The sequence below is a fragment of the Cucurbita maxima genome, unplaced genomic scaffold (genome assembly GCF_002738345.1).
Source record: "Cucurbita maxima cultivar Rimu unplaced genomic scaffold, Cmax_1.0 Cma_Scf00018, whole genome shotgun sequence".
Lineage (NCBI taxonomy): Eukaryota > Viridiplantae > Streptophyta > Magnoliopsida > Cucurbitales > Cucurbitaceae > Cucurbita > Cucurbita maxima.
Genome location: NW_019272034.1, coordinates 3218397 through 3238135, shown reverse-complemented (window position 1 = coordinate 3238135; position 19739 = coordinate 3218397). Strand labels below are relative to the sequence as shown.

The following is a 19739-nucleotide window of genomic DNA, read 5'->3' as shown; positions in this document are numbered from 1 at the left end:
ATTATATGATATGATCTATAGAATCTCATCCTACATGTTCATTTTGTGTATATATATATGTAATCGTCTACAAGGTTGTGCCCCACATGCTATGACACACATGACAGGGTCGTTCACTACATCTATATGATACAATCTACAAGATCATGATACCATGATCTATCAGTATAAGTAATGTATTACAATGTCGCTCTCCGCTTAATTAGAGTAACAAGTATAAGATAAAGATTTCAAAAGATTCAGCAACATCTCAAGGCACCTTACTTAGGCCTGGGAAACTAGGGAAAAACAATGTCCATAAATTAAACAGATTCAGTTAACTGCTAAGCATGATTACAAACTGAGATTACAGAAGGAAGATCCATCCCTGGATTATTCAAAGGGGCAACATATAGGAGGGATTCATCTTTGTAAACCAAGATAGACCCCGTATAGAGCTGCTTCCCTCAAGAGTAGTTCAAAGTTAAACCATATGTAAACCAGTTCCAACTATAACATTAAGCAACTAAATTGACTAAAATGTAACTGTCCAAACCCAACACTTTAACCTGTTACAAATCATGTCAGCCTCATGATTTTATCTTCTACTAGGGGATCTCACATAAATGCCAAGTTTTCTTTGCACATGAACAGTTTAGGCATGTGTTTATCAAACAAAAGATCAAAATGACATGGGTATGTGGGTATGTATGTATATGGGGCCGTTTCTTCTCTATTAATGGTAACATTTGCTATTGCAACAGGACCTGTTGAGATGCTGAATACAAGTTCTGAAGAAGAAATGAAGCAATGATTTTAAGTGGCTGTGAACTTATAAAATCCAGTATCACAGCAGTCATTATTAGTCTAGAAACCGAGAGGCCTCGCTGGAGTATATCCAATAGGGCAGACACAAGAAAGAACCAAAAAATGGGGTTCAGATATCAAATCTGTTGTGATTCAAGTTCATGAGTTACAGCACAAACTAGAATGGAGATACATTTTAAATATCTCAAGGGCATCCAATTGTTGAGTTCCTGGTAGACAACATAATAATATAACTGATACGAATGTTCGTATACACGTGTATCGGCATCTGGGCACCCAGTGTTTATTTCACGGACCTTATGGAAAGCATTCCTTCCAGAGTGATATCTGCAAGTGACATACTAATCATATCAATAAATAGAAATGGTAGGACCAATTCAACAAAAGAGAACAGCTTCAGTGCATATGAAAATGAAGGCAAAGACAGTTACCAAGCTATATTAAAGAAAACAATAAGGCAGTCATCAAAGGAATATTAACCTTTCATGACATCCTAAGAAGGAGAGAATCACAAAACACACATCGATTCCACTGACGAAGGATCATTTGGTGTGCCCTTCAATACTTCTATAATTCACCAGAGGTGATGGGCAAGAATTTCAATGTGATGGGGATTAGGCCATCTCTTGCCTCCCGTAACTACAGTCTCATGCATCTTACATTATACCTGAATGATGTTTGTAGCTTCTTTTCAGTTCGTAATTTGTAATAGAACTTCCAAGGTTAAAAAAAAGTTGTACAAATAACATGTATAGTGATCTGATGCAGCTGTCCTAAAAGCACAGAGGATTATGGAAGGGAAAGTTCTAGAGTAAGGTCAAGCATATTCAAATTTCTTCTACTTCCATACTAAAAACAACCAAGTTTGGTAAACACTACAATGTGCTTGCAGTTCGTTTAGCTTAATCTTGAACTTTCATTCAAAGACTGATTTGGCCTAAAATGTTCAACATACAATGTTCTACTGGATCCGTACACTAAAAAAGGCGATATATGAATATGCATAGGACATGACATAACATAACAGTTCAAATATCCATGGAGCCATTACATGAGAAGAAAGGAAGATTAAACAATAAATTTATATACAAATTTCAGCCAGGAAGCATAAAAGTTCTCCAAGAGGCTGATGGTCATTGTAGCAGAACAGTTGATTGAACAACTTGAAGGTGGACGTCTAAACAAAAAACACATAATAATTGCTTAGATTTTCCTCTATGGTCAAGTAAATCTTCATCTTACGGGTTTATGGACTCTCTTACCTGCATGCTCGTCCTGGATTGGTGACTACACAGTAAAGACCAAAGCAAGCAAATCTAACTAACTGTATTTTTAAGAGGTGATCAAACTGAGCAGTGAAGCATACAGAGGAATCAGAAACTGAAAGGTAACAGTTATTACGCTGTGATTCAAGCCAAAAAAGTAGGGGGTTACCCATTTGGCTTTGTTAGAAAAAAATTTCAGTGCAGACATTCCTGGGGAACTGTTTTTAGAAGTTGTTTTTGTTGTGTTTTTTTTTTTTTCAGTTTAGTTCCACAGCAACAGATATCTCCAGTTTCTTACAAGTCATCTAACTACAGTTATCGAGAACAGTTCGAAAGACCAAATCAGAAACCTGTGTCTAAAGTTCGCCACTAAAGCCAATAACATGCCATAAATTCTTGTCTTACTAATTACACTTGGACAAAAAGAAAGCTTTTCAGTTTCCAGTAACTCAATAATACTGCTTTACGAGGCTTAATTTTATCTGGGATTCACCATTTCACGTGTCTAATATAGAAGTTTGTTGCCAAGTTCGAGAAGTACTCCAAATCCTAACGCAAAACCCCTCCAAATCCAGACCATTCATTGGCAATGCAAGTACCACTGGCATAAACCAATTTTAGATTAAAAAAAAAAAAAAAAGAAGGGAAAAACGGCAAACATAATTGGAATAATTACGGTTAGAACACAACACTCCACAATGGTATGATATTGTCCACTTGGAGCATAAACTCTCATGCCTTTGCTTTGGTTTCCCCAAAAGACCTCATACCAATGGAGATAGTATTTATAGATTATAAACTCATGATCATTCCCTAAATTAGCCGATGTGGGACTTTCATCCACACTCCTCCCCTTAATCGAGGCTCAACTCCTTTTCTTTTTGGAGTCTTAGTCATTTTTTACTATGCCTGACGCTCACAATACTTTTGTTTGACATTTGAGGATTCTATTGACATAGCTAAGTTTAGGACATGACTCTGATACCTTGTTAGATGAATGCCACAATGGTATGATATTGTCCACTTTGAGCATAAGCTCTCGTGACTTTACTTTGGACTTCCCAAAAGGCCTCATATCAATGATAAATCTTATTAAACCGATAGTAAATCATTTTCTAATACAAAAGATGTTCTCTATCGCTCCAGTAAAATCTAATCTAACACTCATTAATAAGGTATACGAAAAACTCAATGAGATCAAGCAGCCAACCTGAAAATTAGCGGAATTCACTTATCATTAGTACTAGGAGGCACATGAGGATGAGGGTAAGGCACGATCGAGCCGTATTTGTTGCCCGACCAATCTCTCTGATGCATCATATGGTAAGGATGGGTTTCAAACCCATGGTATCCCTGTGCGCTTCCCGGATGAGCGACAGGCATACCCATATAACTGTGAGCATGACCAGGTGCTGCCATGCCAAGCACCGGCATAGGCATCATCGGCGGTCCGTACGGTATCGGAGTAGGAACTGGCAAATGCCCATTTCCATTCCCATGCCCACTGTTGGAAGACTCGTGCAAGCTCTGCGGCACAGGCGTGGAAGCGAAAATCCGGTCCGGCGACGACGGGCCCTCGTTGGAAGATCCCTGCATCCTCTTCAAGTAAAGCCTATATTTCTGAAGATGACTCGCAACATTCTCGCGAGTCAATCCCTCCACGTTCATCAACTGCATAATAGTTTTAGGAACCGCGTTCTTAATCCCAAGATGAGCAACCACATCCACAAACCGCTTATGTAATTGCGGCGTCCAAACAAGCCTCGGTCTCTTCAACGTCCGAGCCGATGGATCATCCATCGAATTATCAGTCCGAAGAGCCGAATCAGCCTCCTCCGCACAATCAACCTTCCTCAATTTCCTAGAATCCGACCCCGCATCTCTCTCTGTCATCTCATCTCCTTCAAAAACCATCGGATCATGATCCCGAGTCCGATCATCATTGAATGACTTGAAATTATTCGATGAAAACGCTTGCGATTGAAATCCACGAAGATTCGAAAGAGTATTCTGCGATGCTCGATAAAGATCCATCACCGTCCTAGACGGCCCTGTCGAGATACTGAATGCCGACGCAAGCTCCGGCGGAATCAACGTCTGAGACAGAGGAGTAAGATCATCAGCATCCGGCAAACCCGTCTCCCATTCAAACACCCTCTCCTCATGAGCTCCGTTCTCATCACCACCACCACCACCACCGCCGCCGCCGCCGCCACTCTCATATTCGCTCATCTTCACCTCCTCCCCCATCCTCCACTCCAAAAACCTAGGGCTCACTCCCCTGTTCAGCTCCAAAACGAGATTAAATCAAGTCAACAACAAAATAAACCTAATAGCTCCGAGGGCTTAGCTCTACAAATCGGTGACAGTTACAATCGCAGTCGGGAAAATTGAGGCGAAAGAGAGAAGACAGAAGAAGAAGAAGAAGTATGAAGAAATGGAAACAATCAACAAAATCAATTGGTTTAGATATTTCGAGATATTCGGAACTGCCAACAAAAAGAGAGAAAAATAGTAATAATTTAAAAAAAAAAAAAAAAAATCTTTTTAATTAAAATTTTTAAAATAAAAATAATAAATGGCAAAAGGCCATAAAAAGTGCACTATCCGTTTCCAGATCGGCCTGTGCCCTTTGCCAACGTGGAAGACTTACCCAGATATTTTTGATCCGCTAAATATCTTTACTCCAATTCCCACGCACTCTACTCAACACTTATCTCCCTACTCGCTATACATTTTCTCCACGTGTCTCTTTCTCAGGTAAGCAGTCAAAAGTAATGACGTGGTAGCCATTTGATTGGTGGAACTACGGAAATCCTTAAACGGCGCGTGATTCGTTGGGCGGATCCACGTAAGCAAAGAGGGTGTAATTTTATAGGGGCATTTATGTCATTACGCGGATTTAATATTGTTTTATACCGACTTCTAAACTTGGCCCGTGGGCTTCTTCTTTTAACAGAAAATTTCCTTTTAATTTTTAAAAAATATAATAATGGGTAATTAGTGGAGTGACCAATTGGAAGAGGGGAAATTGCGGGACAGCTGTTAAACGGCGGCCTTGAGTTTTGGCCTTTCAGTACGGCCAAGATTGAGATAATGTACTTGCTCCTTACTGCAAAAGAAATCATTTTTTCCTTCTTTTTCTTTTATATTCATATAGTTTTCTTATGTTAAAATATTGTGTTATTTTTAATTAATTTAGGTTGAAGTCGAGTAAATTAGTTGAACTAATTGATTACGAGGTGATATGATGATGTCACTAAGTAGTGAATTACGAGATGATATGATGATGTCACTAAGTAGTGGGAGAAATTCGTATATCTTTGACTCAACCAGAGAGTCATATTTACAAAGATTACCGGAGAATCTTTGACAAATCATATATTTGCATATTTAATATATTAGAATATCATGTTTAGAAATTATAAGATATCCTAATTATATATTTAACTAATTTAAATGATTAAATACATTAATTGATTTAATATTTAATTGCATAGGATACCATAAATATATTTTTTCTTTAATATATCTCATATATTAAATATTAATTTGATATTTCAAATTAAATTTATTTTCTTATGAGCTAGCAAGTGACTTTATGGACGGCAGACTATAAGACCCCAATGATACAAAATTAATTAATTAAATTTTTTAATCAATCAATTTCCATTTATTAACTATAGGTCACTCCACTATAGACTTAGAGTTGCACTCTTATATAGGTCACTCCACTATAGACCTATAGTTGCACTCTTATATAGGTCACTCCACTATAGACTTATAGTTGCACTCTTATGCACTGCCGGACAAGTTATGTCCATTGATATAACCATTACAAGTAAGTCAATATTTCACGAGTGGTTCATAATTACAGTTGGGTCAAAAGTTCGTTTTACCCTTTAATTACATCTTTCACCTTAAGTACCACTAATTCTCTAATAAACAATTTGTTTATAATTCAATCATAAACCAAGTCCCTCTCGGGCCAATGAGAGGGTGGGGCTCCATTGTGAGTCCCGAAATCAATAATCAAGAGAACTACTCATCTACTTCCCTTGGAAACGAGTGAATTCCATGATATTATCTTTCCTGTTTGTCAAATTCCCAAAATAGTAGACTTCCCTGTTTGGTCAATTCCCAAAATAGTAAACATGTTGAATTGACTAACAAAGTCATTCTCATCCAGAACAAGTTCACAGTAAAAAGTTCATAACCCACTTAAGATTAAGATTGAGTCATCATGTAATATTAATCTTCTCAATTAACTGATTTATAAAGATTGATTAAATATTTCTTGGTAAGTCTTATACAAACTCATTGTATAGGATATCCCCACTTACATGTCTACACATGAACGATTTGGATCAGATTATTTGTAACGATTACAAAGTGGACCGTATCAATAATGCTACTAGGATAAAGTTAGATGATTTATCCTAGTAATTCATATACTATATCTATATACTATAGACTTGTTAGGTTATTCCTTGAACACGATCCTCTTGTATGCCAACTTATTCAAGATTACATTAATAATCTTGAATTTTCATACAATGGATAACAATTAAATTACAAATAAAATAATAAAAATTATCATTAAAAACTAAATAATTAATTACGAGACTTTAGGACATAAATTCCAACACTTAATATATTTTTTAGATTGAAGTTTAGTTGCATGATCGAAACAAGAGTGCAAACGAGCTGTCGGGGTATGGGGTTAAGATAAATAATGAGTCTTGGTTTTGACTCCCAATGATTTAGTGTGTATATGTGTGTATATATATATATATATATTAAATATAACTATTATGTTTATACATGATATATAAAGAACAAAGTAAGTGGCTATAAAAAAATGAAGATGCCTTATCTTGATAACTTATTTTATTACACGATATTAAAAATTTAATTATTTAATTAACCCATTATTATTTATTAATTAAAGGTGGTTTTATTATAGACTCAAAGTTGTACTTTTATACACGGTAGAATAAATTGTGTATATTAATATAATATTTACAAATAAGTCGATTCGTCACAAGTTGTTTATAATTACAATTGAATTAAAAGTTTGTTTTACTCTTGTAATTACTTTTATACTTTAATATCATTGATTTGTTAATGAACAATTTGTTTATGATCTAATAATAAAAGTCTCTCTGAGCTGTTGAGAGGGGTGGAGTCCCAATGTTAAAGCTCTAAAATAAAGACTTAAGTGAACTACTCATCTACTTACTTTATATCGGAAAGACTAAATTTCATCGAGTAAGATTTTGTTCTCAATACCCTATTTAGTCAAATTCTTAAAATGGTTGACACCTCTCTTAATTAAAGGTTTCCTAAAATGGTTGACACCCATGTTAATTAAAGAACAAACCTTCTGTATAGAAGCTCATAACTAATACAGGGGTACATGTATGATCATTTTGTAAAATATTAATCTTATAAATTAACGAATTTATAAAAATAATTTAAATATTTCGTGATTCAGTTTTATATAAACTTATTAGATAGAATACCTCCGCTCATGTGTCTTCATATATACGATTTTGATCAACAACAAATAAAATAAGTGTTTTTAAATTTAAAACCATTGAAATAAGTGTTTTAAATGATTGACATCCAAATACCAAGAAATCTGACCGTTATCCGACCATTTTTGCCGGAATTTGACAATTAGCAATCAGCTCAAAGCTTCCGTTGGCGGCCATATGTTTCCATTCAAGCATTTCAACAAACAGGTGAAGTCCCGTTTGGTGCACTTCAATTCTCCTCTTCATCTAAGGCCTACTCCATTGATAACTCGTCTCAATGCTTCTACTAATTCTTTTCCAACGTCATTCTTCCCGAGAACGACGAGAATTCTCCCGTATTTGGGATGCAACGGGTCACGTTTGATTCAGTGAGAGGTACCCTTTCTCGAGTTACCCTTTTTGAGGTTGTCAATGTTGAGGGTTGTTGGGAGAGGAGTCCCACGTTGACTAATTAAGGAGAAATCAAAATTTGTGGTTCTTAATATAGTATCAGAGTCATGCCCTTAACTTAGCTACGTCAATAGAATTCTCAAGTGTCGAGCAAAGAAGTTGTCAAAGTTGTAGTCAAAAGCGACTTAGTCGAACCTCGATTAAGGTGAGACTGTTTGAGGGCTCCATAACTCCAATGACTGTGTAGACTTACAATTGAGTTTCACATTTTACACTTAGAGCTTGAATTTAGATTTGAAAAGTGAGCGATCTATATGAATGATATTCATCATTGTTTTACCCGATTGGGTTACCAATTTGAATTAAATCATCTAATAGTTCCTTCTCTCTATTCCCTGCCCACCGCACAATAATTGCACAGACCTATGAGATCCTATATCGGTTGGGAAGAAGAACGAAATATCCTTTATAAGAGAGTGGAAACCTCTCCTTATCAGACGCGTTTTAAAAACCTTGAGGGAATCCCCGAAAAGAAAAGCCCGAAGAGAACAATATATGCTAACTGTGGACTTGGGCTGTTACAAATGGCATCAGAGCCAGACACCGGGCGATGTGCCAACGAAGGAGGTTAAGCCCCAAGGGGGGTGGACAATAGGTGGTGTGCCAGCGAGAACGTTGGGTCCTGAAGGGGGATGAATTGTAAGATTTCATATCGATTGAAGAGTAGAACGAAACACCTGTTTATCGTGTTTTGTATTCCCATATAAATAGCATTAATAGCAATATGCTATGCCCCATCTTTGTCTAACTAATTGCTATGGTAAATAGAAAGGCTTTCCTTTTGAGCGTCTATTAGGGAGAGGTTTCCACCCCCTTCTAAAAAATGTTTTGTTCTCTTCTCCAATCGAGGTGGAATCTCATACTCCACTCTCCTTCAGGCCCAGTGTTCTCAATGGTACTCGTTCCCCTCTCCAATTAATGTATCTCACAATCCTCTTCCCTTCAGGGTTCAGCGTTCTCGCTAGCACTCATTACTCTCTTCGATCAATGTGGGATCTCACACAAATGTTCATTAGATTTAACACTTTCGTTCGATATAGCTCTCTCTCCAGCCTGTTCTAACTAAATCACAGCCTCCCTCTTCCCCCACATCATGGCCTTCTATCTCAGTGTGATACCACACTTTTTCCCCCTTTTTTTGGTATTACAAATGAAGATAGTCTCAAAACTTTTCTGTTGCTTACTCGTGACTAACCCGTCTGTGTTGAGCATCCATGAACTGCTATCTTTTTCTTCAAAACTTGGGTTCAATCATGCTTTTACCCACCAATATTCAACCATGTTCTATATTGCTTTTCATGCAAATCTATTGTACAAAGTGTATGTAAGATTTTGAATCATCATGTTTTGTACAATGATTTATAAAATCTAGATTTATCATTATATGTGGTATGATGGCATGCACAGCAAATGTACGTGCATATCTGATACGAAGAGGGGCGGGGGGCACTCAGGAATCCCTTATTGACTATTCCATTATATGGGAAAAAATCATTACTCCTCTTCACTTTGCCTTTGCTAAGGAATTTTTATATGTTCTGTGCATACCATTTTTAATTTATGATTGTTTTTCTTATGATTACATGTTCAAATGCATGCACGTGCATGTTTCAACTTTGGATTTTTCCTCAAAGTTTTTAAAACACGTTTGATAAGGAGAGGTTTCCATACTCTTATGAAGGGTGTTTCGTTCTCCTCCCAAATCGATATAGGATCTCAGAATCCACCAACTTCGAGGTACACTCGTTCCCTTCTTTAATCTATGTAGGACTCCCCAATCCACTCCCATTCAGGGTCCAACGTCCTTATTGGCACACCGCCTTGTGTCCACTCCCATTCGGAGCTCAGCCTCCTTGTTGGCATATCGCTCAATGTCTGTCTTTGATACCATCTGCAACGGTCCAAGTCCATCATTAGCAGATATTGTACTCTGTGGGCTTCTCCTCAAGGTTTTTAAAACGCGTCTGTTAGGGAGAGTTTTCTACACCCTTATAAAAAATGTTTCGTTCTCCTCCACAATCGAGATAGGATGAGAACGCAAATGCTTTGAATTATTTCAGCATGAGTAATTTACATGCTGTGTACCCTGTTACAGTAGGCCCTAACACCAATGGTAAAGAAAAGATGGGCTGTTGAATCCACTGCCTTTTATCCGCCTCAACCTCACCTTGCTTTCAAAGGCCAACCCTTTTGGAGTAAAGGAAAATATCACCTCATCTTTGATTTGCTCCACATGTTTGCAATATGGAAGTCATTGTGTGACTTCTTACCATTCACGACTCGTTGTCCAAATTGTAACCGAGCAAAATCGCCATCGATTGTCATTTCAATCCTCGGTCGAATTCACAGCTTATCGACATTGCTGATTGGTTATACTTTTCCTGGCCATTGTTCATTGCTTGGGGATATCCTCATTATCTGCCTCCTTTCGTTTGTGCGTGTGTTTTTGTTCCTGTGTGAAATTATGAACAAACAATGGTCTTTAGATGATTTGTAAACAAGTGTGAATTTGGGGTTTCTATCTATTGGAATTGAAATGATTTGTTGTATTGGTTTCGAATCTTTCAGCGTGTGTTCATTTCAATGGAGATGGCCATATCTTTGTACGATGGAAATTCATGCTCTGTAAGATTGTGTGCTGATAGATTCACTGTTTTGAAGGATGAGATGTTCAATCATTTCAGGATAGCTGGCTGGCTGGCCGTGGCTATGGTAAATCCAAAAGTTTGTTGCTGCTGCCTCTGCCACTGCTAGCCTTTCAATGAATGAATGATGCATAAGTCATATGAACTTTCAAATTTCCTTGTGAGTTATGATTTCTTTGTAGGGGCCATTGCATCACAGCATTCATTTCTTGACCCTTACAGTCTTAAATTATTGTACTGTAGTTGAGATTTTCAGCGAATTGTACCTTATGTAATCTACTTGAGTAGGATCAATCATCGGATTTGGAGTTGCGTTATACCTTGCAAATTATTGAAACTAATTTATGATACCTGTCTTTGAGCTTCATATCTTTTTGATGTTCTTGAAAGATATCAACCACTCGAGAAAGTTCAGAGACTAAATAGTTCTAAATATGATCAATCAAATTGAAACTTCAATGAAACGGTAAGGAACAAAATCATAGGGACTGCATCAAAGCAAAGCATACTACTTGTGCTAGTGTTATTGCAATATGGTTTAATGTTACAAATGAACAGAAATAAAAGAAACGGGTTTAGAGGGAAATGTAATAGAAAAAAGAAGCTTAACAGAATAAGAACAAGCTCATGAACAAATATTGTCTCCCTCATCTCAAATACAAATGACATAAAGACTGAACTTCCAAAATCCCTCCAGTGTTGAGATGAATTGGTCATGGTTAACGATCCACGTAGGGCTGCAATTTTGGTGTCCTGACACAGCATAACGTGGAATTCTAGGGTGCACAACGTACTGATGTTATATGTCTCAAACCCACACACCATTTGGGTCTGATTATTATTACCTCGTGGGTCTGATTCCAGCGAGGCCAAGCTTGTCCTTGTCCTTTCACACTTCACAGAGGGGGCCTCCCCGTAGGGATTCAGAAATCCATCCATCAGCCAAAATGAAAGCAACCTTATCCATGATTCTGACCACTCACATTTCATCCTCAAAGCCCTCGAAACTTTCTCTCACATTCACATATCAGATGAGGTTTTCTTTTTTCTCTCTTTCTTTTTCCTCTTTGAATATAAACAAATTGAAGTTTGAGACTCAATGAACATAACTGCTTTGACAATTATGGCAAACCAGACAAAAAAGGCAGTACAGAAAGTAATGCAAAAGGATTTCCATTGACAATTGGAAAATGGTGTTACAGATGAAAAAGGACTTGAAGTTCAGCTCCAATTTGTCGTTGAGAATCCGCATCAATTCAAAGAAGTAATCTTGTTCTTCCTTGAAAATACTTTAATGGGTAAGCCACCTTTAGGCACAGGAAATGGACCGTATTGTATACCAGATTCCTCTCCCACCACTTTCCATCTGATCCCCCAAACAAAAGCACAGCCAAGATTAGCCAAATAGCTAGTTATCTCAAACAGACATTTTCACAAACAGTTTGCAGGCATCACACAGAAACATCACGATTCAACTCTTGACATTTCTACAAACACTTCGTAGGCAAACTACGATCATAATTCATAAGTCAGTCAGATATTTTCACAAACACTTCGCAGACAGATTAGGCCAACGACTAATTAAGTCGGACACTGCCACAAACACACCATAAATTCAACAGTGACATTTTCACAAACACTTCACAGGCGTGACCCAGAAAACATCATAATTCAATTGTGACATTTTAACAAACAGTTGCGCAAAGAAACATCATATTTCATCAATTAACGTAAACCCCAGAAAAAACAAAGAATCAAACCTCCTACCCCTCTTGGCGGCTAGATCAGCAAAAGAAAAACATGAGGTGTAAAATGTTGAAACGTGGAGAAGGAATAAATGGTTTGGTGAATGGCGCTAGAGAGAAAATTATGATTGTTCTTACAGCTGGCTAATATCGACTACTTTTGTCGCCAGGGGCTGAAGCCTTGATCACGATGACAGGGCAATTCTCCGCCATTTGTAAGAGAGAAAGAGGCAGAGAAAGGGATTTAGGATATTTTTGAGACCAAATGATTAGGGATTTGGGCAATGGGACCTTGGGACATCTCATTATATCCATTATTTTCCTACCCTCATTATCTAATTCCCCTTTACGGGACAATCTTATGATATTATATTTCGATCATAAAAAAATATATAAAGTAATGTCTAAATATAATAGAAAAAGTAGATATTATTGTATTGCAAAGGAACCCGTAAAATTTTCGAAAAATAAAAATTTAATACTAAAGCAATACCCACTATTTATATTCATAACCTGACACATCGTTAATTTATATTATTTTATCGTATAAAAATAAATTTCTAATTAATAATTTTTTTAAAAAATGACATAATAGAAGAAGTGACGCGAGACTTATATGTAGAACGGTTTCTATCACAAAAAAAATCGATATTTTTTAAAATAACATAGCGTCTAGAAATTATATATATATATATATATATATATATATATATATGGGTGAAGGGGGGCTTTATTTTAAGGGTAAGGTGCCCTTTATGCCGACTGAGATAAGAGAGAGAGAGCCTTAGATTTTAGGATAAGGTGCCCTTCAGACAAGAGATGGGAAGGACCACAGTTCCACGCCCAAAGGAACTCTACCGACTGGACCACATCCAACGGTGACTTTGGACAATCCTTCCTTTCTCTCTCTCCCCTAAAGTCAAACACACCCCAACACTTTTAGTTTCGCTAGCTAGCTTTAACACTCGAGTTAAAATAATCACTTCCAAACATGTTATACATGTCTGTGGCTAATTTTACTAAGCTCGTGTAAAAAGAAGCTAAAAACTAAGGTTGTTGTAGATAAAAGAGAGTTGTGGATAAAAAGAGACCTGTAATCGATGATGAGGTGGTGGAGAAGAACGAGGATTTCAAGCTTAGCCATCTCGCTGCCGGGACATGAGTGCACTCCATTTCCAAATGGCATGTACGTGTTTGGTCGGGGTAATACCTTCACCATCATACAAACATTCAACAAAGACTAGTTTAATTAAGAAATTAGATGATTAAGAGACAACTAGATTGTAACGATTTACATATCCGATCACGTGATCCTATAAAACATATAATTTATGGTTAGACACATCGGAAAGGACATGGGGTGTTTGGATGACCCACAAATTAATTAATTTATTTATGATTTAGAGGCACCTCGAATCTTGAAGGATCAAACTTCTCGGGGTGTGTGAAGAAATGTGCAGAGTGATGAATGGTTCTGAACAGCGGAAGAACTTTCCATCCTCTTGGGATTAAATAACCTTCGAACTCCACCTCTTCCACTGCCTCTCTGAACGTGAACGACAGAACACTTGCTGTTCTTAGGGTTTCTTGGATCACCCGACTTGTCAACGCCATGCGCCTCGTGTCATCCCATGTAAGCCCACGCCCCCCTTCCCTCACCCTCTCCTCAAATATGGCGTCCTGCTCCTTCTGCACCATATCGATAACGTACGGTTAAGAATCACAAGTCGTTCACAATGATATGGTATTATACATTTTGAACATAAACTCTCGTGGTTTTCTTTTAGACTTCTCACTCGAGATGTATTCCTTACTCATAAACCTATGACCATCCCCTAAATTAGTCAACGTGGGACTCCCTCCCAACAATTCTTAACCATCCTCCTCTCGTGGCTTTGGTTTGGATTTTCTTAGAAGACTTTATACCAAATAAACTTATGATTATTCCTTAACTTAGCCAATGTGGGACTTACTCCCAACAATCGTCAACAATCATTCCCTCGAACAAAATACATCCCCTGACGCCTGTGGAGCCCTCAAACAATCTCCCCTTAATCAAGACTCGACTCCTTCTCTGGAGTTCTCGAACAAAGTCCACCATTTGTTCGACGCTTGAGTTACTTTTGACTAGAGACTCACAACTTCTTTGTTCTATATTGAGGGTTCTATCGATATGGCTAAGTTAAGGGCATGACTTAGCTCTACAATGGTACGATATTGTCTATCTTACTTTGAGTATAAGCTCTCATGACTTTGTTTCGAGTTTCCCTAAAAGGGCTCAGATGAGATGAGGTCTCGTACCAATAGAGATGTAATCGTTTCTTATACACCCATGATTATTTCCTAAATTAGCCAATCTCGAACTCCTCCCACCCCAACACAAACGGTTTTTTTTTACCTTAACAGCTTCAAGAAGATGGTGATCGTCATGTAAGTACTTGAGAATCCATGTTAGAACACTGGCTGTCGTGTCTTGAGCTGCAAAGATCACTCCTATTATGTTATCAGCTATTTGTGAATCAGTCAGCTTATTTTTCTCCACTTTTTCGCCGTCGCCGTCGCCGTCGCCGCCTAGAAGCACCGCCAGCAACCCACCGCCATACTCGTTGCTCCGCTGTCTTTTCTCAATCAATTTCCCCAATGTCTCACTCAGCAACTTCCTCGCCTAAAACCCATTTGATAATTCATTAAAAAAAACAAATCTTTAGCATAAAAATCCAAACTTTGTAACGTTTATACCTTCATTGCTTTACGAAAAGGCGTTCCGGGAAGATCAAGAGGCATAGAATTATAGCCTTTTTCAAGGCATTGGTACAGATGTTTAATTCTCTCAATTTCCAAGTCTTGTTGGTCACCAAAAGCGGAGATCATCGCCACATCAAAAGCAAACTACAAAAACAATATAATATCGTGCAAACGTGTGGCAAAATTGTGTCATATCATGCAAAAATTGCCCAAAAAAGGAAGAAAAAAAAAATCAAATTTTGTGGATACCCTTTTCATTTGTTGCAAGGTATTGATTTGGGAGTTATCCCAAGAGGGTAAAAGGCGAAGCACGATGTTCTCAATTTGAGAGACAGAGGGTTTGATAGCAGAGGGCAAAAAGGAGGCTTGGATGAGCTTCTTGAGGCGAGAATGGTAAGGGCCTTGGTGGAAGAACAAAGCTTGAGGGCCAATCATTTTCTCTTTGCTTGGTGGGTATGTTGGCTTGAAGAGATGAGCCTTACTCACAAGCACAACTCTGGCAGCCTCAGGGCTTGAAATCATCACACATGGACACCCCAATATGTGTGTCTTAAACACATCCCCATATCTACAAAAACAAGAACAACAAAAGAAAACTCAAAATATGAACCAAAAACAGATTTGAATTTGTTTTTGAGTACCTTTTTTGCCTAATGGAGAAGAAGGAGTTGGGGTTTTGGGTGTAGAGTTTGAAGGTTTCGCCTATGTAAGGCCAGCCCATGGAGCCAGGAGGGAGGAGGTGGTGGTTGGGGTGGCGCCATTGGTGGCAAAGGAGGAGGAGGAGGAGGAGGAGGAGGAGACCAAATAAGAGAAGAAGAGGAAGCATTATTGTGAGTTGTAATTTGGAGAGCAAAAGGGTATGAAAGAATGGGGATTTTATAGAAGAAGAAGGTGGGGAGAGTGGTTTGGTTGGAAGACAAATGTCATCCAATTTTACACTTAACATTTTAGGCATGTACTTTATTCTCTAGGCCCTCTTATAGATAAAAATTTTAAGTTTGGATTTGATTTCTTATTAGAATACTATCTATTTAATTTTTAGAACCACAAAGTGTATATTTTAGTTTATTATTAGAATCGTATCTATTTAATTTTTCGATAAAATATATATTTTTTTTATGATTATTATTATTAAATTTTTTTGAATATAAGATAAATCAAGTTCTATAATTTATGATTTTTATTTTTTTTATTTTTACAAAATTTGAGCAATTTATTATTATTATTATGTTTTTGTTAAGTAATTTGTTAATATATGTGGTCTAAAATATATAAATTATATGAATTTTTTTTATAAGAAAATGATATAAAAGATTTTTTTATGTAAAATTTATGGATTATATGAACCTTATATATATATACATATATAAAAGAATTAAATTCCCATTTTTTATTTGTAAAATTAATAATATTAATTTTGAAAATGAAAATGGAATTAATTTATGAGGCAATAAATAATTGACTCGGTTGAAAAAGTGCACCCGTTGTTGTTAAGAGATATTTTTTTTTCAATTATATATTTATAAATTTATAAATTTATTAATTATATTATTGAAATTTTTTAATAATATATATATTTGATCCTAAAATTTGAGTTTGGCTGTATTCTGAGTTTTTGAATTTTTAAATTCCACAAATTTATTTATGAGATTTGCATTTGGTCCCATCAGTCACGTTTTATTCAAAACTACTCAAATCTTAGACATCATATAAAAAATTATTATAAAATAATTATTTGATAAAAGTTTTAAGAAAAAATAATTTTAATAAAACAATTCTACCAATTAAGTTTGATTATGAGAAATATAGAATAATTTGTATAATGATAAGGTTAATAAATTAAATTTTCTAAAACGAGGTTAATGATGTTATTTTTTTAAAGTTAAATTAATAAAAATATCTATAAATTTTATATTATTAATAATACATTTAATCGAAATTTAAAAAATATTATTATTGTTGGTTTGGTTACTACTCTATTTTAAAAATATTATTAAACTTTAAATTTTAACTATTTAAAAAATTTTATGTATTTTATAAATTATCTCTAAATTTTTTAATATTATTTTTAAAAGTTGAATGAGTATTATTTAAATAGGTTAGTAGGGAATGATATTTTTTTATATTTTTGAAAATTTTAAAATAGTTTAAAGATACTTTTGTGTTTTTTAAAATTTTTTAATAAAACTTTTAAAAATTAAATTTCATTTTTTCAAATTTTGTATTTTGAAAATAAAATATTATTCGTTTTCATCCAAAAATAGATAGAAAAATAATTTTAATTTTTTTCTGTTTAAAGATATTTTTTAGATTTTTTTAAAAGTTATAGGGTATTATTGAAGGTTGGAATATATATTTTAAATAAAGTAAAAAATTGAAAGATATTTTTATATTAATATAATTTTCTTTAAAAAAAATATTAATGACATGTACAATACAGGTGGCAAGCTGGCATCAGTACCATACACTTATTCGTTGCACGTGCGCACGTGTTCAGAATACTGCCCCTCCCAGGTCTTTGCTGCAGAGAACTCGTTCGCAACACGTCACTACTCACTTTAACAGCTTTACGTAACCTAGTGGACACGTGGACCGCTGAGATTCATCCGCGTACTACTTTACATTAGGGATGCGTGACGGTCGGTGTGTACGTGGAAGAAAATGATTGGGTAAATATTCGGAAAAATTTGACGGCGGTGATGGTGGGGAACTTGTTTCTGTCCATTTTGACCTTCAAAGTTCAAATATTTTATTTTCTAAAATAAAAATATTATTTTTATATCTTTTAACAAAATAATTCATACTTATAATTGAGATGGAATAATAGAATTTGTAATAATTCAAGTCTACCGCAAGCAGATATATCTTCATAGTTTTAAAACATATATATTAAAGAAATGTTTCTACATGGTTACAAAAAATGTTTTGTTATCCTTTTCAATCGATGTGAGACCTTGTAGAATCAATATTCATCGGCAACCGTGTATGTTTCTTTCCTCTATTCACTCTTTTATGTAATTTATGTTCTCATTGTTGATTATGCCTCTACTATCACTTACGTTAAAAAAAAACATATATGACCATCAATGATGGTAAGAGAGAATGGGATGACAATGTCACGATGAAGATCATGGAGGAGAATGAAAAATAAAGACAAAGAAAGATGAGAAAGAAAATGGGAGGAGATGCAATTCACCGCATCTAAAAAACATTATATTTGATCGCTTTTAATAAATAAGTTGAATTTCATGTGTCGAGTGGAAAGAAGTAAGCAAGGTTGTGAATGATATTCAAATGAAAGACAAGATGATATTGAGTTTTGATACAACCCAAAGGAAAGAAAGCTTTTTTTTTTTTTTTTGCTTTAAGAGGTGGGCTTTCGGTGTTGCCACGTGCTAAGTTCTTTATAAAAGGGAGATTAAAATTCATTATTATATGGTCTTCGATCGAAAGTATTTCACTTTATATCTATTAATCGGCATGATTTTTAAATCTATATGGAGCGATTATTTATATTTTTTTTAGTTTGAAAATTTAGTTAAGATAATAAATTGTATAGAAACATGTGAATACATAATGTATCTAATCATTACCGATCAAAACTTAGGTTAAAAGAAAAAGATATTGTTTTGGGTCATACACCAAATGTTGATTGAGTATCCAAATTGTTGTTGACAAGTTACAAGTTACAGTAGGGAGGTGTGGTGTGATAATAATGCAAAAGAGTATATATATTATATATAAAAGATTAGATCTTGATGATGTAAAGGTGGGGGTAAAGGGCACATGTAAAGAGAAATGGCAAAGGATATGTCATCAAAGTGTGGCTATTCTATTGCTCAATGTGGAAGCCATTTATGGGATTAAAGTGGAAACATACTAAACCACTTAATTAAAGATTATTAGTTTTGGATAAGAACGTGAAAGGAATTTGTGACGAGTATCGAATGAATCGAGACCATATTCTAGTGAGAGTAATCTCAAAAAAGGGTGATTTTTGTTTTTTTTTCATTCAATTATAAAATCTTCCATTCGATACCTCCTTTTATTCCGACGTAGTGTCGGTTGATTATTTACATGTCATTAAAATTTAATATATATATATATATATATTTGCCAATTTGATCCCTTTTCATGAAATCATACACAAACTGGTTTAAATTTTGGTTTTGAAATTTTATATTTGAAGTTGTTTTGATTTGTAAAATTTGAAAAGGGCTATATATTTTGGTTAGTTATACTAAATTTGGGTAAGGCCCGGCCCAACAATTCTTTTTTATCCCGCTCTATTTCTTTCAGGGTGACAGCTCAGAATCCAGGTGGGATGGTGGAAACAAGCCACGTAGATCAACGTATATTGCAGCCTCACCAGATTATGACACGTGCATGTCCAAGAACACCTAGCAGTTACTCGTATCCACTACAAAATTTTAGTCACCCGCAAGTTAAAACAAAAAAAAAAAACTCTCTCATCTTTCCTTAAAAACTTCTCAGATTCAGAGGAATCCGATGGAAGGATACCGGACGCCGGAGCGACAGGAG

The 19739-nt window shown here is 35.6% G+C and overlaps 2 protein-coding genes across 5 annotated transcripts; both read right to left on the bottom strand.

Moving 5' to 3' along the window:
* Positions 1-899: 899 nt before the first annotated feature.
* Positions 900-4556, bottom strand: LOC111493154 (transcription factor BOA-like). Of its 2 annotated transcripts, XR_002719966.1 has the most exons (3): positions 3283-4556; positions 1288-1474; positions 900-1134 (listed from the first exon to the last, which is right to left on the bottom strand). XR_002719966.1 is itself a non-coding variant. In XM_023142790.1 (2 exons), exon 1 carries the CDS (start codon positions 4320-4322, stop codon positions 3300-3302), a length of 1023 nt encoding a protein of 340 aa, XP_022998558.1. In that variant the 5' UTR covers positions 4323-4556; the 3' UTR covers positions 900-1134; positions 3283-3299. The 2 variants fall into 2 exon arrangements, 1 of the variants encoding a protein (XP_022998558.1); XM_023142790.1 differs by lacking the exon at positions 1288-1474.
* Positions 4557-11202: 6646 nt separating this feature from the next.
* On the bottom strand, positions 11203-16096 carry LOC111492574 (abscisic acid 8'-hydroxylase 2-like). Of its 3 annotated transcripts, none has more exons than XM_023141916.1 (7): positions 15839-16096; positions 15447-15765; positions 15192-15341; positions 14851-15117; positions 13858-14141; positions 13544-13657; positions 11203-12073 (listed from the first exon to the last, which is right to left on the bottom strand). In XM_023141916.1, the coding sequence occupies exons 1-7, from the start codon at positions 16021-16023 to the stop codon at positions 11959-11961; spliced, it is 1434 nt and encodes a 477-aa protein (XP_022997684.1). In that variant the 5' UTR covers positions 16024-16096; the 3' UTR covers positions 11203-11958. The 3 variants fall into 3 exon arrangements, with proteins under 3 accessions (XP_022997684.1, XP_022997682.1, XP_022997685.1); XM_023141914.1 differs by having other exon boundaries at positions 13544-13662; positions 13863-14141; positions 15839-16093; XM_023141917.1 differs by lacking the exon at positions 11203-12073 and adding an exon at positions 13152-13502 and having other exon boundaries at positions 13533-13662; positions 13863-14141.
* Positions 16097-19739: the final 3643 nt, after the last annotated feature.